The sequence below is a fragment of the Dasypus novemcinctus genome, chromosome 8, assembly GCF_030445035.2.
Source record: "Dasypus novemcinctus isolate mDasNov1 chromosome 8, mDasNov1.1.hap2, whole genome shotgun sequence".
NCBI lineage: Eukaryota > Metazoa > Chordata > Mammalia > Cingulata > Dasypodidae > Dasypus > Dasypus novemcinctus.
The window spans coordinates 47,299,860-47,326,483 of NC_080680.1; the positions used below are offsets into that span (position 1 = coordinate 47,299,860).

A 26,624-nucleotide genomic window follows, 5' to 3' on the forward strand; every position below is an offset into this window, starting at 1 on the left:
TGATTATTTTCCATGAAACTTTATTTGTGTGACTGCTTTGAGACCTGTATTGAACTTGTGTTCTTTCAGAAAGAATTTTTGTTTATTTCTGCTGGTCACCTGGGGGTGCTACATTAATTTGGAACTCCTTTGCATTATATTCTTTGTTTGAGATATTTTGAACTACGTAAGTTGTACAAATCAGTGGGAAGGCTGACATTTGGTTATGGATTCTCCGGGGAGCTTTGTTCTCCATCCAGTACCACAGATAAAACATGAAATTGTTCCTTGCTATTTCTTTCTGTTCTACATGGCAGGATTTATTTCCCATTTTCCTTATACCATGGATGATGCCCTCTGTAGTCCCAGTCTTACATGGATATCTCCTATTCGATTCCCAGTCTTGGGCAATCACTAAGCTTTATTTCCTGTTACATACTGTGGGTCTTTAAAGAGACAATTGGTCTCCAGGTTTTGGCAGAAAAGTTCAGGGCAAAAGCATTTTGTTTTTTTTTTTTTGTTTTTAAAGATTTATTTTATTTATTTCTCTCCCCTTCTCGCTCCCCTCCCCCCCCCCCAGGTTGTCCGTTCTCTCTGTCCATTTGCTGCGTGTTCTTCTTTGTCCGCTTCTGTTGTTGTCAGCAGCACGGGAATCTGCGTTTCTTTTTGTTGCGTCTTCTTGCTGTGTCAGCTCTCCATGTGTGTGGTGCCATTCCTGGGCAGGCTGCACTTTCTTTCACACCGGGCGGCTCTCCTTACGGGGCGCACTCCTTGCGCGTGGGGCTCCCCTATGCAGGGGACACCCCTGCGTGGCAGGGCACTCCTTGCGTGCATCAGCACCACGCGTGGGCCAGCTGCACATGGGTCAAGGAGGCCCGGGGTTTGAACCACAGACCTCCCATGTGGTAGACGGAGGCTCTAACCACTGGGCCAAGTCTGCTTCCCGCAAAAACACTTTGTACACTCGCTTACCTTCCCTGTTTGGGGTTGTTTTGAGATGTTCTATTCAACATTTTACTTGTTTTAGTCTGCAGAGTTGTTCAAGATGTTTGATTTGCTATATTACCAGAAATAGAAATTTGCTCTTAAATTTTTATCATTCTTACTGTATAGCCTTAAATGCATGCATGTATTTTTCTCTAAGCATAGTTTTTGCTAAAACCCACAAGATGGAAGCAGATTTGGCTCAATGGATAGAGCATCCGCCTACCACATGGGAGGTCCAGGGTTCAAACCCAGGGCCTCCTGACCTGTGTGGTGAGCTGGCCCATGCACGGTGCTAATGCGCACAAGGAGTGCCCTGCCACGCAGGGGTGTTCCCCACGTAGGGGAGTCCCACGCACAAGGAGTGCACCCCATAAGGAGAGTCACCCAGCACGAAAAAAGTGCAGCCTGCTCAGGAGTGGCGCCACACACACGGAGAGCTGACGCAGCAAAATGATGCAACATAAAGAGACAAGGTTCTGGTGCCGTTGACAAGAATACAAGCAGACACAGAACACACAGTGAATGGACAACAGAGAGCAGACAACTGGGGGGTTTGGGGGACAGGGGGAGAGAAATAAATAAATTTTTAAAAAAACAAACCCAACAAGAACAGAGGGCTTTGTTTCTATTAGCAAATATAGAATATGTACATCATCACAGAAAGTTCTGTTGATCGGTTCTTTTTGACAGTACTGTATTGAGTCTTTCAGATTTGCTCTTTCCTCAAGTTTTTGAATGTTAATTTTCTCTTTTGCCATTTGACTTTCACTCTTGAGGTCTTGGCTATGGAAGAATTATGACTTCTTGAGTTTTATAACTTCAGTCTATAAATGCGCTTAAGATTTTGAGAGATTTGTATATTCCTTTTACATCATGAACAGAGACAAACTTTTTTTTCCTGACTTGTTTAGTAGATTAAGGTTGCAGCCCTGCAAGAGTCCTGATGTAGCCTCCATTCCAATTCCTGGAATTATCCTGGCCTCAGGCCTCTCTCTTTCTCTCTTATTTTTATTTTTTTGGGAGGGGGTGGGAGGGTGGGGAGCGGTCTTGATATGGACATGTGAAGCTCCAAGTCCCTAACCAACCAATCTTGGCTCTCATCCCACCTTTCTATCCCTGAATTTCCAATCCCCCTCCTCCCCAGGACCACCTTAGCTCAAGCACTAACTAGTCTAGCTTTCAGTTCTCTCTTGGCTCCTGAAGAGTTCCCTTTTCTTTCTTGGAATATCAACTCTGTAATAAAGTCTTTGAATTATATTTTAACATGTTTTTCTCAATATTCAGATTATGTAATCTAATGTACATTTGTAATTACCAGCTAGATAAATTCCCCATAATCCTGCCTCTTAAAGATAACTACCATTTACATTTTAGTGCATATCCCTGTAACTAAAATTTTAATACATGCCTAGACAATTGATAAATTCTGTACATATGTATATTTATTTTTATGAGTACACTAGGAATACTGTTTATAACCTAGTTTTTTCAATGACTTAACATCTTTTCATAACAATATACATCTAAACCTCATTTTTTTAACTTACAGAATTGCTCTAATTTTTTAAATCTTAATTTGATTTTGTATGTTTCTTCTTGTTTTCGTCTTAAATTCCTCTTCTGGGTAAGAGTAAATTATACTAACATGTTTCTTATGTTCCTGTTTATCTTTTTATCCACATAGATAACATGGATATTCATATACATGAATTATGGTGGGAAATTCTAACATGAGGATTCAGACATAGACAGAGGGAAAAAATCTTATTCTTTTAACCAAGCCTATTTTCTATAGGCTAATTGGTATATACATCCCTTTATAGCAAATACACTCATAGCAAAATTTTATTAACAGCTGCAAATGGAAAAAAATTAATTTTAAAGAATGTGGTACTATGAATCTTTACATTTGTTTGATGTGAGATGCTGGCATGTGTAATCTGACTCTTCATTAAAGCAACTTGGATTTTAATGCACAATGAAATTTTCTCCTTTAGTAATTATTTATGATTGAAAGAAGACCTACCTGTAGTATTCAAACTGGATTATATTTATTTTAACTTGGATCCCTTTGATATTGCCAATCAGAATGAAGATAGTGGTGAAACATTAAATACCTTATACTTTGCAGAGTACTTTCACATTAAGTATTGGATCATTTGAGGTAGTTATTACCCTCCTATACAGAAACTGACCTGGCCAAAGCCAAAGAAGTAGCTTTAACTTTTTATAAATCACTTGGGTACTGAATTTGTGTTCTGCTTAGATCAGGTAAAGACTAACTTATTGATTTTTAATATCCTTAAATGAGCAGGTTTCATCTGATTATTTGGAGTCATACCTCACTTCTCATTTAGACCTGAAGATACAGAGTAAAAAATACTATGCATTTCTGAACAGTCATTTATTTTTAATTCCTCACTATTCCTTAACAGACATTTGGAACAAAACAGGAGCTGTTAAATTGATCAAATGGTCTCCTGACAATAGCGTTGTAATAGTGACTTGGGAATATGGAGGCCTTTCTTTATGGAGTGTATTTGGAGCCCAGCTGATTTGTACACTTGGAGGAGATTTTGCGTGAGTGATTTACAACAAGTTTTGGATAAAATAACTACATTATCCCCCAGTCAAAACATACACACACCTTGTATCAACTACACTTTTTGCCTTACTCGATTCTCATCCCAAAACAATTTCTAAGATTTAGAATTAATTTGTTCAGAATGTATTGATTCTCCAAAAATGCGTATAATATTGAACTCCTATTATGTATATGACAGCGTGTTAGATTGAAGGCTGAATCAGACAGTTTTGCCTTCAAGTAGCTTATTTACTAAAAGATAAGCCATGTATTTAAATAACCAGTAGGAAATGGAGAGTTACAGTGCCTCATTAGTGGGTAGGAGTGGGTTGATAATTCTGCTCCCTTCATCTATTACCCTGATGTTCATTCCAAACAGAATGAACACACCTTCTCAAGCTGCATAACCTGTAAGAAGCCACATAGGACCTAGAAGAATGTAGCTTAGTGATATATTTAGGTGAATTAGCCAGCAGTCTTATATTTTATGCATGATTATGTATTTCTGTTTTAAAGGAGCAATGAATTTGAATGACAAGGAAAAAGCCAAATGTGTGCAATATGTGTAATTAGAAGGTTATTTTAAATTAAGTTTCTACTCTGTTTCAGTTATAGGTCTGATGGTATGAAAAAAGAGCCCCTTAAGATCAATTCTATGGTAAGCAGTTTCTATAAAAATTGGTATTGTGTGAGAAATTTGGATTTCTTCTTCCTTTTTTCTCATGTTGTTCTCATAATATCACAAATCTATTTTTCAGACTGTCCAGATTCTTTCTTATAAAGTTCTCACTTTGATATAAGTAGTTTTTTGGTTTTTTTTTAATCAGGAGGCTTCATACTTTCAGTATTTGGTTTTTATTTTGCTTTGGTATGCCCAGCATGCCCTTCTCATCTTTGTGAAGATAATGACTGCTCATATCAAGCCTTACTTTTTCCAAAGCATACCTCTATTTCTTGTGTGATTTTACTAGCACTTACTTCTCATAGCCTCCTTTCTTTGAACATAAAGTAAAATGCACAGTGGGTAGTTTTCCAGAGGACACACATATGTATATTGGAGCGTATTTTTAAAGCTTTCTATAGATGTATGTTTAAAAAAATAAGTCACTGTTATAACAATATTTTAAAATTATTACCTATTTTCCAGAGCTTTGTAGAAAATGACTAGGTAACCCAGTCTACATAAAAACATTTCTGAATTTAACCCCTCTTTGTACCATTCTTAAATTAGTGGCATATTTCTTTATGCTTGGGGGTGGGGGGGGCATTTTCTGAATGTGGATTTTTCTAAGAATTAAAACCACCATGGTTGCCTTGAATAGGTGCTCCCAGCCTCTCACTACCACCAGCCCCATTTGATGTCTCTCCCCACCCCATGCTTTAAATAAGTTTTTGACCAAACACCAGTTGATGCTTCTGAATGGCAGGTGATTTAGCCAGAGTTATCAGCCTCACTAAGTTCATATTTCAGCCACAAGTTAAGTATAGAAGCATTTTAGTTAACTTTATGCAACTTTATCATGGGTAAACATAAAATTTGTTTTAAGCTTTTGAAATTTTGCAACAATTCACAGATACACATGCCCCGCCTCCCCCTCCCCCCCCCCCCCACTCCCATCACTCTTTTGGCTCTCAGGTTGTGAATCACTAATCTTGAAAATAAGCGTCATAGAATAATCTAGTCACAGAGTATTAAAACTTTGAGAAATTTATTTGAACCTTCTCATTATACAGAGGAGGAAATTTATGCCTTGAGAAACCAAACTATTTGACCAATGTAATACAACAAAATGATAGCCAAGCAAGAATAGGAACCCGAGTCTCACAGCTTCCAATCCAGTGTTCTTTGTTCTATAGTAAACTACATGTTTTAGATGCTTTTTGGTTTAGCTTCAGGTAGGTAACCTGGGTTTTCCTTTGTGTGGAATTTCTTTGTGTGTAAGAGGCAGTTAAATTTAATTTATGAAGGTTAGAAAGAGCAGTGGATGTTTCTAGGTTTGAAATCCTTAAATTTGAACTAAGGTTAGTGTGTAGCATTTTCACTATTCTAGGGAAGAGAGCAGTGACTATGGACTATGGTTTCCTCTGGAGTTCTGTGTGAGTGTGGTAGAAAGGTGATTCTTTTCTGCTTTTAAGTTTGTCATGGTTTCCCCAAACTACAGAAGTCATTAATAATGCTGCTGTTGGTTATTTCAGAATTTGAATATTTGAAGCTAGGAAAGGACAACAAATTTTTTATTACTTTGTTATTTTCTCTTCTTCCCTCCACTCTACCCCAAGAGCTGGGGTGCAGAAGGCTATCACCTATGGGTAATCAGCGGATTTGGTTCTCAAAATACTGAAATTGAGTCTGAACTCAGGAGTATAGTTAAACAGCCTGGTATTCTGCTCTTTCAATTTATCAAGAGTGTACTCACTGTAAACCCTTGTATGGTAAGTATATTTAAAACTCTGATTTTTTTTTAGTTTTCATTTTAGAAATTTCATACTCCTCTTTGTGACATAGATATATTGATATACTTAATATTGGCATATTATCTTTTTTTGTGTTTATTTGTTTTTTATCTTAAATTTACACAAATTTTATTTCCGAGTAGGTTTTGTATCTATGGTGTTTTAAAATAGGATCACAGCAATTGGAAGGAAAGTAACATTTACAGATTTACTTGAATAGCTTGAATAACTTAGTCTTTACCTGAATAACATTTCCCAAAGTGTTCCCACAAGGCACTAATAAGAATGTCAATAGTAATTATAGGGGATGGGGTAGGGTTGGAGTTCTCTTGGTTCTAAGTATGAAAGATAGGGATTAACAAAACTCTAGAGATTTGTTGTAGAGCTCCAGAGTCTTTCATATGCCAGTGTGTATTATGAAAATCCAAGAGTTTGTGTATTAAAAGCTGTGTTTTCCAAGCTTATTTAACTGTGAAATTTTAAGAAACACACTGAAGAAAATATTTTCAGGAACCTGCTTTGGGAAATACTGCCCCAAATTATAACATAGACTCCTAACATTTATCAATCTGTAATAATATGTGCTGGGGAGGTGGGTTTGGCTTAACTGATGGAGCATCCGCCTGCCACATAGGAGGTCCAGGGTTCAAACCCAGGGCCTCCTGGCCCATGTGGTGAGCTGGCCCACAACTAGTATCAATGTGCATGGGGATTGCCATGCCACGCAGGGGTGTCCCCCATGTGGGGGAGCCCCATGTGCAAGCAGTGTGCCCCTCAGGAAAAGCTGCCCCACGTGAAAAGGACACAGCCTGCCCAGGAGTGGTGCTGCACACGTGGAGGCCTGATGAAGCAAGATGACCCAACAAAAAAGAGACATAGATTCCTGGTGCCACTGACAGGAAATGCAGGCGGACATGGAAGAATGCACAATGAATGGACACAGGAGTGGACAACATGCAGGGGCGGGGGGAAGGGGAGAGAAATAAATAAAAAATAAATCTTTAAAAAATTTAAAAAAAGAATTCAACCTTAAAAAATGCATTTTTTAAATATATATATAGTTAATGTTACAGATATATATATATATATATATTCTTTTTTACACGTTAGAACTGCATATCTTAATATTTCCCACCAGTGGAGTTTAAAATATTTGGTGCAGCCAAAATTACAACACATTGAGAAAGACTGTGCAAATGGCCTAGATCTCAGATCTCAAATCTGAATGTGATGCCCAGAAAAAACAATAGAGTATTCCTTGATTCCCTCCCCATCCCAAATAATAATTAATGGGTACCGTTGAGGTTTTTTTTTAACAGATCAATATTAATAAAGCATAAACCCATCCAAAGTGTACAATCAATCAAAGTTTACCAAGTGTACATAGTCCTTTTTCAAATATATGATTTCCATATAATTTTGTATCATCCTTTGGGTATTCTCTTAATCTTTTTTTTTTTTTTTTAATATCGAGACAACATTTGGACTACAATGGAAAGGTGAGGGGTGGGATGCAAATCTCTCTCATTTGAATAATTACTGAAGAGTACTATCCACCCTTGAGAATGCCAGCTTTCTAATTGAAAAGTGGGACTCAATTACAAGACCAGAAACTATTTTATTTGTCTAAATATCCTCACAATCTTTCATAGTCCTTGGCTTTAAAAAAGCATTTACCAAATGATTGTTGAATTGTTCTGAACCAGGTCTACAGGCTTCAGCCTACTCTTAAGCTTAAGGCTACTCTTCCTCCTTTTCCATCGTTTAGCAGCCTGCCCCATCATCCAGTTATACCCATCTTTAATCCATCCCTTCTTTTCACCACATTGGTATGTGGGCAAACATACACACACACACACTTTTCTTACCACCTTTCATGAGGTATTTTATGTGAAAGTATTTTTTAAACTATAAACAATAAAGATTGTCATATAAAAAATCTTTCATAGCATTGCCTTATCAGAATGATATTTCACATAGTAATGAAAGGTGCTATTATAGCATTTGTAAACCCGGGCATAGTTTTGGCATCTATGTGATAAAACTTTAACAAAGATTCATTTATACTGGGGAAGTAATCATTAAAAATATTGTCTGTTCTCTTCTAATAAAACAGTACATGAGATTGTGTGTAGTCTTTGTCCTCTGTGAAAAAAATTGAAGTTGAGATATATGATACATTTCCTGTAAAAAAAAGTATATAGATGTATTTTATTTCTTCCTACCTAATATTGAGTTGTTTGCTTTCCTTCTTTGTCCCTCTGCTTCCCCTTGCCCTCACCTAGAGTAATCAAGAGCAGGTGTTACTTCAGGGGGAGGATCGTTTGTACTTGAACTGTGGAGAGGCCTCACAAGCCCAGAATCCCAGGAGTTTTTCAGCACATTCCAAACATAAGCCCATTCGGGAAAAAAGCCCATTTGCAAATGGGGGTTTAGAGTCTCAGGGTTTAAGCACTCTACTTGGACATCGGCATTGGCATGTTGTACAGGTAAGTCTTCAATTTCTGATTATTACTGGTTTAGTCAATCGTGGAGCAGATTTTAAAATATTTTAGGTATTGCTTCAGAAAACCAACAATCTTTTTTACCTTTTGGACTGTTGTGTCTCTCTGCTTTTATGTGTTCTTGTCCTTTTATGTCTTCTACTTCTTTTCTTCCCACTTAATGTAGAGTATATGCCCACCTGCTTTAAGTCCATTAGTAGTGTACAGTGTCAAGAATTGGAAATTTTATGCTGCCCTTTCATTAAACAGAACTGTTTATTGTACTTTCAGTCTCTTTTTATATAAATTTAGCTATGTGGATTTATATATATAGGCAAAGATGTGATAATTTAATGGAAAGTGACAGTATCGACTAATATCCTGTTGGTAGCAATTTGTAGTCCTAATGGGGCCACAGTGAGGTTAATCCCCTGACTTTGGACCTAAAGTGAAGACTTGTGACCAAATGTAGAATTTTATCGTTAACAATTGTATTACTACTTAGCCTTGTTTCAAATAATTTACTAATTTTTCAAATATAATGAAAAATTAGTTTTAGAAATTCTGATAAATTGGCATTTAACATGAAAATTATTCTGAATTTTGGTACAAAATAAAACTGGGGAAATGAATAAATGGAAGTTTCTTGAAAAAAACTTGCATACACAGTTTCAAAGTCCTGAGTGGTGTGTTTTCTTTTTCTTTTGATATCAAAATGTCTTAGGTACATCGGAACTTAATCTTGATTTAGTTTCTTTTACTCAGCTTCTATTTCCAGTTTCTTTGCCTTACTTCTACTCTGTATACTTTTGCTATACTAGTTGGTGTCAGTTCCCATTCTGTTTTCAGCTAACTTTGAGGGGAGGTAATAGGAGACAGGAAAGTGGTCATTATAGGAAAGACTGAAGGAGGAATATCTCCTAAGTTGATGTGGTATACACTAAAAGAAAGTGTATTTAACGTACATTAATAAACTCATAAAATCAGACAATGTGCATACCATTTTATAAATAGTAAGAGTTATTGAATAAAACTGCATCAGCTGCTTCCTTGACTAAAATTTTCCACTGCTCCCTTCTCTCCTATAGCCATTTCTCTGCTATTTTCATTTCCCCATACTTTGAACTATTCATTCTACACTGACCTAGCATCAATGCCAGTTCTGCCTAGCCAGGTCTGTGTTACCAGAGAGCCAAGTAGAGCAGAGGATCAAAGAAGGTAGGTCTGGAACCCAAAAATCCATCAGGCAATAACAAAAATTGAATTTCCTTCCAGCTCAAAAATTCAGTGATTCTGTGATTCTTAGCCATCTATGAAATGTCCCAAGTAAGAAGCATATAACACTGATTTTAGGGCTGTAGACAAATTAGGTACTAGCAGTATTCCTCTGTCATTGTTTAGATAGCTAATGATGTTTAGAAAAATGATCTTGGTTAGCTCTATCTTTATCTAATTTTTTCAGTCTCCTTCAAACTAGTAAAAATAATGCCAGAGTTGTACTCCCCAAAGTAATTAAATTATAATAGATTCATAGAATTTTTAGAGCTGGAAGGACCTTAGAGATCATCTAGACCAATTGGATTTTATACATGAGGAAACTGAGATACAGGGAAGTTGTGTGACTTGTGTGAGGTCTCACAGCAGAGTAGTGGCAGACCTGTCCTTACCACAATATAAATATATTATAATCTAAAAAGTAAAGATCTAACCTATTTTTAAACCTAGGTACCAAATGTTGAATCATATAATTTACTACTGACCTAGAATTTGCCTATTTGGGTATGGTTTTACTTGAGAAGTTGTCCTATACCTTTGATGGCATGTCAGCCACATAATTCAATACAGTGCTGTGGTGGTGTTTTGTTGTGGTGGTTTAGAGTGTCCATATAATGCTAAAAGATTTATCTTCCAGGCTTTTAACCATTTATAATGACTCCCTGAAGAAACCTCGGTGCCTGGTTTAGTTCCCTCTTCAACATATCCTCTTGTCTGGGATGAATGCACTCTTCCTCCATCAAAGTGACTTTGTTTGTTTGTAATTTATATTTCTTGCACAGCTTAGAGTTCATTAGATGAGTTCTGACTAATTCTGCTGCTCTTACCTGTTTCTCATTTAGAGTACGAGATTTTGTTTGGTTATTTGTCTTCTTCCTTACACTCCATACTGTCCAAATATATAAGATTCTTTGTTGTTTCTTCATTTTACTAAAATAACCCATATACATACTTGTCATAAGATTGTTAAGAGCTGGTGCTAAAGAAAGTGCTTTGCACACTTGTTTTTTTAATATGACTTTTCTGGGTACTTTTTTTTTTTTAATTTGAGAGTGATCTCTTAATAGAACACAAATAATGTGAAATTTTAAAAGCAAAAAAAAAAACCGTTCTGGTTTTCTGACTGCGTTCCATTTTGGACAGCCATTTATTTGAACACTGAGTATTTTATATGATGTGAACATTTATTTCTTAAAAATACATAGTCAATATTATCCAGTGTTCTGAAGATGTTGGTTTTGTAGTTACCAGTCTCTATATGGAAAAAATCAGCTTTACCAAGTATGAGTAATGGGCACCTATAATGTGTCAGGCACTATATTAGAGGCTTTTCCAGTGGGGGTTTGAAAAGCTATTTTTATTTTTAAAAAATAGGAGGTCCCCCCCACCCCCTGAAAAAGCTATTTCATTTAGAGATGATCTGTTCTCTTTCCTACAGGTGATATCACATGTTAACAGGTGTGATGTTTGGCACAGGTCATATCTGCTAGAAAGATAGCTCTCATAGTCTTACTAGCTACAGACAGGTAATCTAGGCAAGATACAGGGTTTTAGTGGAATGACTTTAACAAAAAAAATTTTTAAAGGTAGATTCAGACTCTTTAAAAGAGAGAAAAAATCCTAACATAAGAAGGGTAGAGGTTGCATAACCTAACACTCAGTTTCCCAGTGGTATGGCATGACTTGTGTCCTGAATTATGTAGTCATGACCTGAGTTTTTCATTATTTATTAGTTGGCTCTTTCCTCACTTCTACTATATCCTGTTCTCATTGTTAGGGATAAAGCTTAGAGTCCAATAAAGGTCAGTAAAGATGATCTACAGGAAAAATAGTTTTTATTTTAGTCTAGATCTCATAACGTCTTCATACACAAAACTGGATGGGAATTAAGGCTTTGTTTTAAACTTTGAATTTTAAAAATAAACCATTTGCCATTTGTGGCACATCATATACTTGTGCAGATTAAAGAATAAATTGTTTTTCTTCTGTAGATACTCATCAGAGTATGATCATATGATAAGATTCAATTTGGTTCCCATGATTAGAAACTCTTCATGTTGGAATCTACTTTTGCCATGAGATTCCATCTCCCACTTTACCCACCCATGTGTGTTCCATAGATACTTTCAAAACACCAAAGATTGGGGAAGAGGGGAATTTTTTTTTTTTTTGAGTGTCATATGTTGCTGCTCCATTATATGCAGGTATATCCTTCTTCAAGTGACTATTTTATTTCATTTTATCCAAAAACAGAATTTCTCCTGGAAACTGTTTTTGAATTTTATTTCACCTCTCCGTCATTAACACAAGTTTATCATTATTCTGAACTAATTTGACCTGTCCTGGTGCATTTTATTAATGGGTCTGAGTGTTACATCATATCTTGAGATTCAAGTTAAGCGTTCAAGCATGTATCAGAGATATTGTTAGCTTTAACTGTATAGATAGGCTTCCACAAACCACCACTAGGAATAAAAGCTTTCTAATATACTAAACGCCATTAACTTACTTTGATTTTAAGTTGAGTTCATAGATAATAAATGAAGTCTAAAAAATTGTTTTATGAATACATTTTATCAAGGTTAATACAGATGTTTTCAGCATATCGCTTTTAAAGTTTTATTTTCACATTACACAAAGACTCACTAGATTGCATTGCACTTTTGACTTTTTAATTTGCTTTCTTTTGTTAATAATATACATAACTGTTTTTCTTTGCGTAAAATGAAAATAAATTTGAATAAATTGAATCTTCTCTTATTCCAGGAATAGAGACTTTCCTTTTGTTTTGTTGTTCAGTTAATTCTTGCCTCACTTCCACCACAGTCATGAAAATTATGCTAGTAAAGAGGTCACAGTTTCAATAAAGCTGGTATTTACTTCATCTACATTATCTCACAGAGGATTCTTGTTAGAGTAATACAAAGATACCATATGTAAAAATAGAAGACAGACAATATGGAAAATATTACTACTTACGTTATAGACCAAGAGTTAATATCTGTAGTAAGAGTTCTTACAGATAAATAAGTTGGCCACCCAATTGAAAAATAGCTTGCACATGTAAATGGACTTGTACATGTATATGGACTTTTGTTTGTAGAGATAAAAATAATGCTAACCAGTGTTTTTCCCTGAGCAATAATAAAAAAAGATCATTTTATTTTGTAGTTTGTGCATTTTTATATTGTTTATATTTTATATGCATGTATTGCAATTTGTAGGCAGAAAAATGTAAAAATAATAAAAATTTTTGTTAAAAAAACTAAAAGAACTCTTGCTGAGGCTCTAATTTCATTAGATAAAGTGGTTGGGAATGGTTCACCAGAGCAAACCTATACTGTGTTCATCAACACAAGTTTTGGTTGCCCTTGTGAGCGCTTGTCTAAAACTGTCTTGTCAGTCTGTGTTTATTGAATGTTTGTTATTTAAAACAAATGAGCAAGAATTTTGAGAAAGGAGGAGGAAAACTGATGTCTAGAAACTTATAATAAAGTGGTTAAGACAGGGATGAGAAATACTGGATGGCATATAAATGGTAAATGCCAAGTACTCTGCTGGTAATACCCATTACTTGGGGGCACTTTAAACATTGTGAAGGAAAATGAATCTTATAATAAATTAATTATTTAAATGCTTTAAGTTTACATTTCTGTAGTCTTACCAGACTGATGTGTTATTTTCTATAGATTTCAAGCACCTATCTAGAAAGCAATTGGCCTATACGGGTAAGTTATTTCTTCTGTTGTTGGTGTTAACTTCCTTGGATAAGGTTTGCTGTCATAGGAATTCTGGAAATTGAACCCTTCAGTAGGTTTTGTTTTTTGTTTTTTTTTTTTAAGATTGATTGATTGATTGATTGATTTCTCTCCCCTTCCTCCCTCCCCCCCAGTTGTCTGCTCTCTGTGTCCATTCACTGTGTGTTCTTTTGTGACTTCTTCTGTCCTTATCAGCAGCACTGGGAATCTGTGTTTCTTTTTGTTGCATCGTCTTGTGTCAGCTCTCCATGTGTGCAGCGCCATTCTTGGGCAGGCTGCACTTTCTTTTGCGCTGGGTGGCTGTCCTTACAGGGCACACTCCTTGCGCGTGGGGCTCCCCTACACAGGGGACATCCCTGTGTGGCACAGCACTCCTTGTGCACATCAGCACTGTGCATGGGCCAGCTGCACACGGGTCAGGGAGGCCCGGGGTTTGAACCATGGACTTCCCATGTGGTGGGCGGATGCCCTATCCTATCCATTGGGCTAAGTCCACTTCCCCAGTAGGTGTGTTTGATAAGACTAAAATTTTAATACTTGATCCGCTGTTCACTAGTGTATTAACAGCTATAATTTTATCAAATATATATATAAATAAACATTTTAAAATTTGGCATTTTATATGTAAGTCACTTAGCAAACATTTACTAATTGTGTTTGCTTGACACATTACTAAGCTTTTTATACCTTATAAAGTATGTAGGTTTGCAAAGTAAGAGGTTTTTGTGTTTTTTTTTAACAGTTTTCAGCTATTGATAAACTCGGACAAAATATTGCTGTGGTTGGCAAGTTTGGTTTTGCACATTACTCTTTACTCACCAAAAAATGGAAACTTTTTGGAAACATTACCCAGGTTAGTCTTTTTGAAATTGAAAACCAATTTTTCCAAGTATAGAGGACTACAATATGAAAAGCTATTAAATTAACTCATGTTTTACTTTTAAAAAATAAATAAAACCAAATATAAAAAAGTGATATTGAATTATGTCCTGAGTTGATTCTGATAAAGTACTTGATACTTGATAAAGGATCTTGTACTGAAATTATATGTTTTAAATTCTTGTTAAGGTTAAACCTATAATTCTTTAACTTCAGAATTTACTCCTTACATTTCAAGTTGAGTTCATCAGATGTGATCAGAATAAATCTCCACAAAATTTGAGGTCATTCCCTGCATGTGTGTGCAATATCTGTATTTGATTAGTTTACATATATATGCAGTGGGATTTTCGAAGAATCAAATAGAAGGAAAAGAGAAGGAAATAACGTTTAATAGGTGCCTAGTGTCTACCAGACACTTTAAGTTGCTTTCATGTATGTTATCCCACAAATCCTTGTAACAGTCCAGGGAGAGCAGTGTTACTCATCATTTTATAAAAGAGAAAGTAGGATTCAAAGACACCCAGCTGATAAACGATAAAGCCAAAATTTAAACCTCGGTCAGTTGAATGGAGGGAAAATGATGCTGTGTGGTACTCAGTTCTTTCAAAGATGTATTTTCTGCCTTATAGAAAATTTTAGTTTTTAAAATAAGATGAGTTATTATCAATAAAGGCTCTAAAATAATATGTATTTAATTGTAGGGAGGATAGAGAGTAGAGGGACAATAATGTGAGCCTTCATTGTCTGCCTGGGAATACTTTGTAAATGTATTACTTTCTTTGTAATTTCTGGCAACATAATTAAAGGTAAATATGTGGGTCTTTTTTGTTTTGTTTTTTGTCTTTTAAGGAACAAAATATGATTGTGACGGGAGGCTTAGCCTGGTGGAATGATTTTATTGTCCTTGCATGTTATAATATAAATGACCATCAAGAAGAGGTAAACACATTTTTTTCTCAGAAATAACAAATTTTTGTATTTTAAAGATATTAAGCATGTTTTGTTTTAAATGAAAATAATCTGGAAATTGAACAAAACATTTTACTTTTTTAATAAAAAATGTGGCTATTTGTAGCTAATAGGATTTTATTTCAGATTATTCCTGGTTTTTAATTTTTTAAAGTGATACTCAGGACTTCTAAGATAAGTTTTTCTAAGGATTTTAGCTATTAGACATTTACTATAAAGTTTGAAACTAGAAAAACATATTTAAAGCAGAAAAGTTAATAAGAATAGCTATCTTTAGACGTAGATTTATTAATTTACTGATTTTTATGTTTATAATTTGAAAAACTGCTGGCCTCGTTCATTGTGTCTAAATATGCAGATTTAAAAGGAATATCTCATAATAGTACAATTCCCAAATTCACAGTTTTGGTCACTTCATCTTTTGGTTATTCGTAGCATAAGCTCAGGAAGGTCAACTCCTCTTATTGAAAAAAGATTAAAAAATAGCATGTCTCATATATTTGATCATCCATGGTAGTCATTTTATTTCTATAATTTTCTTTCTGTTTCCATTAGCTCAGAGTATACTTGCGAACATCAAATCTGGACAATGCCTTTGCTCACATCACCAAAGCACAAGCTGAAACATTACTACTTAGTGTCTTCCGGGACATGGTAATAGTATTTAGAGCAGACTGTTCAATATGCTTATACAGTATTGAAAGAAGATCTGATGGGTAAGTATAGCACATGACAAATCACTTTTTTGCTCTTTATCATGTGTCTCTGTAGTTTTTGGGTTTTTTTTAATCTGTTCTAGTTTATAATCAGCTTCCTTTTTCCCAGTAGTTAAAAACAAAAGGAGCTTTAATTAGTGATATTTATATAGTAGTAGTCATATTTTAGCTGCAAAAAAATAGTAATAGCATACCTAATCTCTTCAGCTAATCTTCCTGGATTCATTTGAAAAAAACCTAATTAGGGATGGGATAAATCCTTAGATACTAATTTTTTTCCTACAATGTTGAAAATAAGTGGTTAATATCATATTGTTCCAAAGACTTGGGGTAATATTAAAGAGTTCACAGCTTTAAATCCTTAGGAAGCATACCATCAACACACTTTATACTTTTCACTGAGATAGATGGTTGTTGTCTGGAGTAGAAAAATCCTGCAGTCCTGTTGGCGCTACATTGTTGCTTATATTATTCTTTTTTTTTTTTAAAGATTTATTTATTTATTTCTCTCCCCTTCCCCCCCCACCCCACCCTGGTTGTCTGTTCTCTGTGTCTATTTGCTGCGTCGTCTTCTTTGTCTGCTTCTGTTGTTGTCAGCGGCATGGGAATCTTTTCTTTTTGTTGCGTCATCTTGTTGTGTCAGCTCTCCGTCTGGGTGGCGCCATTCTTAGGCAGGCTGCGCTTTCTTTTGCACTGGGCGGTTCTCCTTACGGGGCGCACTCCTTGCGCGTGGGGCTCCCCTATGTGGGGGACACCCCTGCGTGGCATGGCACTCCTTAGGCGCATCAGCACTGCACATGGCCAGCTCCACACGGGTCAAGGAGGCCCAGGGTTTGAACCACAGACTTCCCATGTGGTAGACAGATGCCCTAACCACTGGGCCAAGTCCCCCGCCTTATATTCTTCTTGGCATTAAGTTGGCTTGTAGTATTTAGACTATACCTCTTGAATTTTATTTTACCGAGTTGTGGTTTTTTTTTGTAACAGCCATTAATTTTTTTTTTAATAGCCAGAAGGGTGTTATCTGTGAGAGTTTCCCTCAATCACTGTTGAAGGATATTTGGGAAAGAGAGGGCAATAGGTGGAAGACATTTGGGTCCTCCATAAACATGAACTTTGTAACATTATTACAAGTGGAAAAGATTTTTTAAAAACCTTGTTAGCATTATTGTTGAAGTATGTGGGTTTCCTTTGTTTTTTGCAGTCCATTTCTTACTGCCACTATTCAAGTTCTTCAGGAGGTCTCCATGTCACGCTACATTCCTCATCCTTTCTTGGTAGTATCGGTCACTCTGACATCAGTGAGTACAGAGAATGGAATCACCTTAAAAATACCACAGCAGGTACCTTTCCATTATTGGAGCTCTTTGGAGTTTTCATCTCAGTTTTTAGTGTTTTAAGTAGATATCAGGAACTATTTATTTGTTTATTAAGTGTCTAGTATGTATGTTGTATGAAAATGCTGGAGTGTCAAAACACAAAATTTCTGCTCAGACATTCAACAAATAATTACATATAATTTATTATGATTGTGATGTGTGTACCAAAAAGTAGTACAGGTTATTGTGAGAGTATATTGAAAAAAACCTGGATAGTTTTGACAATGAGAGAAGAACGTCTGCATCATTTAAATTGCTGTACCATTTAAATTGAAACCTGAAGAGTTAGTAGAGGCAGAAGTAACAATAGAGCAAAGGTCCATAGATAAGGTAAACCTGATACACTGGGGGAATTGAAAGAATTTTAGAGTGGCTAGAACGTGGAGTATGAGAGAGTAAATGAGTCTTGTAGACTATATTGAAAATTTCAGACTTTATTTTCAGAGTGGCGTTTTAAACTGGGTCTCAATTGATTGCAGTTTTATAAAGTCCTATAAAGGGAAAATGAACTGAAGTGGGACAAAACTGGACATAGGGTGATTAGCTGGGAGGCTGTTGTAGTGATCAAGGTGAACAGTGTTGGTGGCCTGAACTTGGGTAGTGAAAAGGAGATGGAAAAATGTCACATGAGTGTAGAATATAAAGAACTTGGTGATTACATGATTATGAGGAGAAAGCAAAACCTTTTGGTTTCTGTTTTAAGTGATGAGGTGTATGGTGGTGCCACCCAGGTCACATAAGTTCTACTTCAGGACTCTTTTCCTTACACCAGTGGTTTCCAAACTTTATCAACATGAACCCATTTTCAAAGGAAAAGCCTGAATAGATTTTATTAGTAAAAAGCAGTCTTACCTGCCAGTCTATCTTTTTTACATCCTATTGATGCACTTGAATTGAACCTCAGTGTTCCATAAAATAGTTAGAAAAACAGTGCACTAGACTGTTCATTTATAGGGAATTCAGTATATTATAAGAGAACCTTTTCCACTGCAGTTGTACTTGTCACAAGCCTATTATTTATATGGATCTAAAATCTAATTTGTAACAGTCTATCCCAGTCCTCTGCTTTTTGGAACAATAAATAATAAACCTACTCCCTCTTCTACATAATGACTCCTAATATATTTGCAGACAGCTTGTCATTCATCAGCATTCCCTTTACTTCCTTCTATGAGTCCTAGTGTCTTCTCTTCTATACACTAAATATTCCCATCTGTGTCAGCTATCTTTCTTATGACATTTATTCTGTACCCCTTAATCTTTTGGTTTCCCTTGTCTTGATAAACTTGTAATTTGTTGTTTTATCCTCTAAAATATACTTCCCATTTCCTCCACAAATTACATTTCATGGTATCCAGATAATCCTTGTTGATAAAGGAAGGTTCTCTTTACAGAAGAATTCTAGCTAATAAATGTGGAAGGAATGTGAGAATTGCAGTAAATGCCCTTAAGGTCTTTTGAAGGGTTTAAGGAGGTTATCCCTATGCCAATCCCCAAACAGCCATACTGTTTTGATTCTTGGATTTGTATTTCAATTTTTCTCTTTCCTTTGCTTCCTACTTACATTTTACTGTTATTCAAATTCTTAGCTCTTTTTTCAAGTTCCATTCTTCCTTCTCATATCTCCTAGTTTTTTGCTGTTTCTAATGTGTTATGGGCAGAATTGCAAATTTTCAGTCATATCATTAGTGCTAAGTGGGGAATTAATGACTTCTTTCTAAGTAAAGTTCTTGGACTTTGTGACAAGTACCTCCTTGGAGGTTTTGTGATTTTTTGTTAATTTCTACTTCTCTAAATTAACAACAGTTCATATCAAGCTTATTACCTATCTGGATATGGTCTAAAGCAGTGGTTCCTAACAAGGGGTCCATGAAAGGGTTCATGAGCTTGAATTAAAATTTAAAATAACATTATTATTGTGGGGATGTGTTGGTACGAGTGTGATATAGTTATTAAATAATATACAGTATAGTGTGGGCTTAGTAAGGGGCCCATGGTTTTCACTGACTGGCAGAGGGGTCCAGGGAACAAAAAAGGTGACGAACTCCTGGTCTAAAGCAAATATGAATGACAGATTCTGTGAACATTCTGTACTCTTTTGCCATTTTATTATACCCAATCCCTTGTAAAGTCTGAAAGCTCTAAGGAAGAGCATTTTGTACAACTGAGTATTTTTCAACTGGAATATATAGAGTGACTTCTGTTTTCTTGACTGAATCCTAAATAATACTTGCAGTGTAATCAAATACATCCAGCCAAGCAGGTGTTAAAGCTGGGACACAATCCTACCTCTTCTAAATACTAATTCTTTTCTTTCTGAAATTCTTTTCTCCTTTGGTTTGTGTGGCATTGTGCTTTCCTATTTCTTGTCTAGCCTTTGAAAGCTCCAACTGTGGACCTCTACTCATTTCTCCTTGTATTCTTTGCCTCAGAAAACTCATGTTTCCTGAGTTTACCAATCTCACGTTTATGTTTATGATCCTGGCATTTTTATCTCTGATTGAGTCATCTCTCAGTATTTTTGCTTGAAAGCCTTAAGATTCTTTCAAATTTAATACATGAAAGAAAAAAAGAAAAAACTCCTCCATTTCCCCTTCCCAAAACTATTTTCTCCTCCTAACTTCTAACAGTGATAATCTCATTTTCCCTAGCATCTCACCCAGATTCTATACTTTGAAATATAACTTCGATTCAGCAGTCTTTTTCTTTCCTTCATATCTAGGATTTCAATAAGTTTTATTGTAGTTTTTTTTTTTTCTGTTTTTTTGTTTTTTATCAAAATGCTCTTCCTCTTTACAGGTGGAAATTTAATTGTTTTAATTAATTGTTTAACTAGGTGATAGGGATCAATGGGAAATTATTCTAGACTCTTTACTTTGGGGTTTGATTGAAAATTTGCGTAACAAAAAGGCAGACTGTTTCCTTTATTCCTGAAGAATTACAACACTCATAAAGTCTGCTTCTCCCCAGTAATCCATACTAAGTAACTCAGGTTATTTAATAACTCCCTGATTCAGGAAGCTTAAGTACTGGCTTATTTCTTTTTTTCCCCTTTATTATTTTTTTTTCTTTATTTTCTTTTAAATGTTACATTCAAAAAATACCTCCCATCCCACCCACGCTACCCCTCCCCCATCAACAAACTCTTCTATCATTGTGGCACATCCACTGCACCTGGTGAATACATTCTGGAGAACTGCTGCAGCACTTGGCAGTGGTACACATTGTAGTCCACACTCTCCCCCAGTCCACCCAGTGGGCCACAACAGGACACACAACGTCCAGCATCCATCCCTGCAGCACCACCTAGGACAACTCCAAATCCTGTCCTGAAAATGCCCCCACACCATATCTCTTCTTCCCTCTCCCGACCATCAGCAGCCACCGTGGCCACCCTCTCTACATCACTACTACAATTTCTTCCCTTACTAATCACAATAGTTCCCCAGCAGAACACCAGTAAGTCCATTCTAATCCATACTCTATTCCTCCATCTTGTGGACCTGGGATGGCTATGTCCAGTCCACCTCTACATCAAGAGAGAGTTTAGATTCCACATGGATGATGGATGCAGTTCTCCTACTTGCAGCTGTAGGCACCCTTGGCTCCCTGGTATGGTGGTTGACCATCTTCCCCTCCCTATCAGCAGGCCAGGGTAAGTCCAGGAAACCAGAGGGTAGGAGCTACAAGTCTGCTGAGGCCCAGGGCCTGGCCATCACATGGATAGTTCAGAGATTCAGGTCTCCTGAGTATACACCAACCCAAACGCCAACCACAGGTCCGGTAAAAATGACGTGACTTATTTCTTGTTGGTCTTTTTCTTAGTTTTCGAAGCTCTGCTTCAAGGTCTTGATACCATCCAGCTTTGTTTTCATAATTTCCCTAGTCTAATTGGATTGTTCTCATCTACTCAATAGAATTGGTCTGTCTGGTCTCCATGTCTTCATTTACATTGCATTCTTCAATTACTATAGCACCAACCCTTTTCCCTTCCACTCATGTACGTCTTCCTCATCCTCCAAGTCCTATTTCATCCTATAAACCTTCCTTAGCTATGCACCCTTCAGGGATCTCTCATTTTATGAACTTCTGAAGTCTTCTTGATTTTTCCCATATAATTCAATACTGCCCTCAATGTTATATTCATTTTTATTGTTCAGCAATTGCATTATGTGCTAAGCTTTGTTCCACTCTAGTCAGAAAGCTCATTTTTATTCCCACAGAGCCTAACGGAATGCCTGTACATAGAACACCCTCAAAACTGTTGGTTATTTAACCTGTATATTTTATGGATTGGGGGCAGAGAGGGGAGTGATGATGAAAACTTATCTAAAAATTAGGATGAATCAAATTTATTTCTCTTTCAGGCTCGTGATGCAGAGAGTATTATGCTAAATCTTGCAGGACAGCTCATCATGATGCAGAGGGACAGATCAGGCCCTCAAATCCGGGAGAAGGACAGTAATTCTAACCAAAGGAAACTTGTGAGTGAAGTGCAGATCATTTAGAACCTTAAGATGATATGCGATTAGGATGAAGAAATAAATGTAATTAAGAGGAGAGAGTTTTTGTGTGTGATTTGGAGATGAGAAAGTATATAAAATTAGTCTTAAGCCTCTGGATATGAGACTGTATGAAGGGTGATTAGGGCCTGATATTGTAATAAAATGTTCCCTACTCTGGATATAACTGCATAAGTATTTGCCAATTCTAATGGGAAAATAAGGATGAACTTGTGAAACTGGCTTTGTTTTTGTTTTATTTTAAGATTTAAATGCAAATGCTTTGAAAGGCAGGGTACTTTAATTACCTCTAATTCTAAAGAGATCCCCCAACTTTCCCCAAGGAGTTGTTGCACTATCATTTTGAAAGACTTAGTACCTAGAAACTAATTAGGAAAAAGACCTTAATTGTTGTCTCCTCTTCTCCAGCTGCCGTTCTGTCCTCCTGTTGTACTAGCCCAGTCTGTGGAAAATGTCTGGACTACCTGTCGAGCAAATAAACAAAAACGTCACCTCCTGGAGGCCCTCTGGCTGAGCTGTGGTGGTGCAGGGATGAAAGTTTGGCTCCCTCTCTTCCCTAGGGATCACCGCAAACCCCATTCCTTCTTGTCCCAGCGGATCATGCTGCCTTTCCACATCAACATTTACCCCCTGGCTGTTCTGTTTGAAGACGCATTAGTCCTTGGTGCTGTCAATGACACTTTACTCTATGATTCTTTGTATACTCGGAACAGTGGTAGGGAACAGCTGGAAGTGCTTTTCCCTTTCTGTGTTGTGGAGAGAACCTCTCAGATCTACCTCCACCACCTTCTACGCCAGCTTCTGGTCAGGAACCTTGGGGAGCAAGCCTTGCTCTTAGCCCAGTCCTGTGCTGCGTTACCTTACTTCCCTCATGTGTTGGAGCTCATGCTCCATGAAGTTCTGGAAGAAGAAGCTACCTCACGGGAGCCCATTCCCGACCCTCTCCTTCCCACTGTGGCAAAATTTATCACGGAGTTCCCCCTCTTCCTGCAGACAGTTGTCCACTGTGCCAGAAAGACTGAATACGCCCTGTGGAATTATCTTTTTGCAGCCGTTGGAAACCCTAAGGACTTATTTGAAGAATGTTTGATGGCTCAGGATTTGGACACAGCTGCCTCTTACCTTATTATCTTACAGGTAACAATTTTCTTCTTGTAAAGGGACAGGAATTAATGAGCTTAACTTAGAGCGGAATTAATGAGCTTAACAGTGTGTTGATACTGTGATGGTGTTTAAGGAACTAATATAGTCAAGTCTTCAGTTTATGTGTTGAAGAACTCAGTTTTGTCAAATAATGGCAGATTTCTCTGAATGTCACAAAGTAAAGTTGGGGTTTTTAATCCTGTCTCTCCCTCAGTAGAACTAAAATAAATTGATAAGTTTAGAGTGGGAGTAGACTGTTGTTTTCCATAATAATGAATTTATCTGAGATCCCCACACTAGCAGGTTTGTTTTCTTACTGCGAAGAATTACTGACAGGGCTTGGAATAGAAAATGGGTCATAACACAGTGCTTTCCTTACATTAGGTTTCCCATAGCCATCTGAGACAGTTCAGGCCTGCAGCAGTAATGACCATCATTGGTATATGATTTTCCTCAAAATAATGGGTTCTGTGAGACTCATGAAAATTTGTTTCATTATGTTGGGAAAAAGGGCTTGATCATTTGTTGTTCCTGTCAGTCTGATATGGATTTGATAGGTTACACATGAAGGTTCTTTTGAATTATTGTTATTTTCTTTGATATAAGAAGCTAACCATAGTCCTGATTAACCATATAGTTTGAAACTCTACATGAAGTATATTTCCTATCAGCTTATTTGCTTCATGGCAACTGATTGAAACCAGAGAAGATATTCAAGCATGAGGCTAGATGAGATGGCCCTGTGATTCTGTAATACTTTGGCAGGCCTAAAGAAAAAGCCACAGAAATTATAAAAACATAATAAAATGCAGCTGTTGTATTTTAGGTTCCTCTCTAGACTTCAGTGACTTTCTTAGCAATGGGATTGGAAACTTTTTCTCTGGGAGATTTCCTGAGTTGCTGTGACTTGTTAGATGTACAGCTAAAACTTATCTATTTGACACCTTCCTTGAAGGCCAAGGTAGGTTGTAAGATTGGATTTGTGACAAAATTATTGAGGATGCTGAATGTATGGTATTTCTACTTCCCATTGCCCAAAGCAGATTTTTTGGTCATGTCCTCAGAAAACTGTCTTCCCTAGGAGACAGAACATTGGAGTTGGGCAGACCTAGATTTATATTCTTGCTTTTCTGTTGATCTTCAACAAGTTAACCTCAGTGTCCTCACCTGTAAAATAGGGATGATAAGCCTATTTTGCAGGCACTGGGAGAATGACATGAAATAAAGTAGGTAAGGTGCTTGAGTTGGCAGGAATTCAATAAACTTTTATTATAGCCCAGAGTACTCACTTTCCCTTGCATGGTACTTTTTAAAGCTCTTTTTAATCTTAGTGTTAAACTAATTCTTATAGTGTTGTAGCTGCTGGTTCCTTCCCTGGATTTAGGGAACTGTGGAGATAAAGAAGTGCTCATTTCTTCTCAAATCATGCAAAGTGTAGAAGGAGTTCTGTTTTCCTTGGTTGTTTTTATAGAACATGGAAGTCCCAGCAGTAAGTAGGCAACATGCCACCCTTCTGTTCAGCACAGCACTAGAACAAGGCAAATGGGACCTATGTCGACACATGATTAGATTTCTTAAAGCCATTGGCTCTGGAGAATCTGAAACGCCTCCATCCACACCTACAGCTCAGGTTAGTTGCAAAATTATGTAGCTTCTCTAGACCATACACCTACATGGTATCCTTGTCTAACCATACTGTACGTTGTTTATAATCATAGGAACCCAGTTCAAGTGGTGGATTTGAGTTCTTCAGGAATCGGAGCATCAGTTTATCCCAGTCAGCTGAGAATGTTCCTGCTAGTAAATTTAGCTTACAGAAGACACTAAGTATGCCATCTGGTCCTTCTGGGAAAAGGTAAAGAATAAAGAATATTACTGCTATTCAGATGTTCTATGACACTGCATTTCAAGGCATCTGTAAAACTAGGTTTATGGGAACAACTGTTTGATCCAATTGTAATTCCTTTTTCCATCTCCAAAAGGCATAGAGACTCCAGAGGAGCTTGATTTTTTTCTTCCCCCAAAACTCATTGCTAAAACTCTTTGTACAGTTTTTGACCCTTGGTACTAGGGCAAGTCTTACCTGTTCTCAGTGCAGCAAACTTTACTTCTAATAAGAGAGGACTGGCTCAGGATTGGGGAATAAAATATGAACTCGAGTGGACTTAACTGGTGTTCTGCTGTAGACTTATTGTGGTTCTAGCATGAAAGAAATTATATCATTGATGTGGAATCAGTGGCCACTAGAGGTGCTGAAGTCGGGGAAAGGGACAGAGAGGTATAATATGGGGGCAATTTCAAGACTTGGAATTGTTCTGAGTGACATTGCAAAGATAGATATGGATCATTATATATATATAGCCATAACCTACGGAATTGAGTGGGAGAGAGTGTAAACTGCAATGTAAGCTATAAAGCCGTGATTAGTGGCAATGCTCCAAGATGTGTTCATCAGTTGTAATGAATGTGCCACACTAATGAGAGAGGTTAATGTGGGGAAGGGTGGGAGGTGTGGGGAGTGGGGCATGTGGGAATCCCTTGTATTTTTTTATGTAACATTTTATGTAATCTGATTATCTTTTAAAAATAAAAAATATATTAAAAAAACAAAATTTAAAAATTAAAAATAACAGGATTGGAATAGAAAGAGAAATATTAATAAATGTACAGATAATGCAGAATCTTTCTTCAGTCAGCAATAGATATACCTTTCTTTCAACAGTACCTCTCAACAAAAACTAAAAATTTAGCATTCATGCATTTGATTCTCCTGTGACTCTTGTTTGGAGAAGTTTAATGACCATAGGAGAGCCAAGAAAAAGCATACCCTGGAGACTAAAGCGTACCTTACCCACAGATGGGTGACCATGAACTAAAACAGAATATTATAAATTTGTTAGAATTTTCTCTGCTTTGTGAGGTCATTTTATTTTTGCCCGTGTTGTTACATATTGTTGGCTCTTATTTTTCTCTTTCCTAATCCTTTCTTTATATTCTGTTCATACTCTTACTGTATTCCCTGGCACATAATAAGGTCTTCTTCAGTACTTTTTATTGTGATGTTTTACTACTTTATCACTGACCATTGACCTCTAACATACCAACATACTACATCTACACACAATCATGTAAAATGCAACCCCGGTGGTCTATAAACACTTGCCAGGCAAACAAGTGAATTGGCTAATAATTACTAAGTGCTCATTTTGTGCTAGCTACCATTCTCAGCGTTTCCATGTATTAGATCATTTATCTATGCAACAACTCTGTGAAGGTGGATACTGTTATTAACCACACTTTACAGGTGAAGAAGCAGAGGCCCATAAAAATAAACTTGCATGTGGTCCCACAGCTAATGAGTAGCAGAGCCAGGATCTGAATCCAGGCAGTCCCGCTCCAGAAACTAATAAGTCTACCACTGCACTGCATTCCCTCTCATCTGAAAGCACATAGTGTGCTGATTACACCATATCAGCTCATCTGAATAAGGGA

At 36.7% G+C, this 26,624-nt stretch overlaps 1 protein-coding gene across 8 annotated transcripts in view; it reads left to right on the top strand.

The window, feature by feature from the left end:
• The window catches only part of RIC1 (RIC1 homolog, RAB6A GEF complex partner 1), a 145,076-nt gene that overhangs the window by 105,194 nt on the left and 13,258 nt on the right, over window positions 1-26,624 (top strand). For all 8 annotated transcript variants that reach the window (XM_004457386.5, XM_004457387.4, XM_004457389.4 and 5 more), the window contains exons 9-21: window positions 3,402-3,546; window positions 4,160-4,208; window positions 5,831-5,983; window positions 8,290-8,493; window positions 13,452-13,490; window positions 14,263-14,373; window positions 15,252-15,341; window positions 15,927-16,087; window positions 17,292-17,430; window positions 21,834-21,950; window positions 22,398-23,126; window positions 24,604-24,762; window positions 24,851-24,987. In XM_004457386.5, the coding sequence (XP_004457443.1) occupies window positions 3,402-3,546; window positions 4,160-4,208; window positions 5,831-5,983; window positions 8,290-8,493; window positions 13,452-13,490; window positions 14,263-14,373; window positions 15,252-15,341; window positions 15,927-16,087; window positions 17,292-17,430; window positions 21,834-21,950; window positions 22,398-23,126; window positions 24,604-24,762; window positions 24,851-24,987 (2,233 nt within the window). The remainder of the gene's footprint in view (window positions 1-3,401; window positions 3,547-4,159; window positions 4,209-5,830; window positions 5,984-8,289; window positions 8,494-13,451; window positions 13,491-14,262; window positions 14,374-15,251; window positions 15,342-15,926; window positions 16,088-17,291; window positions 17,431-21,833; window positions 21,951-22,397; window positions 23,127-24,603; window positions 24,763-24,850; window positions 24,988-26,624) is intronic.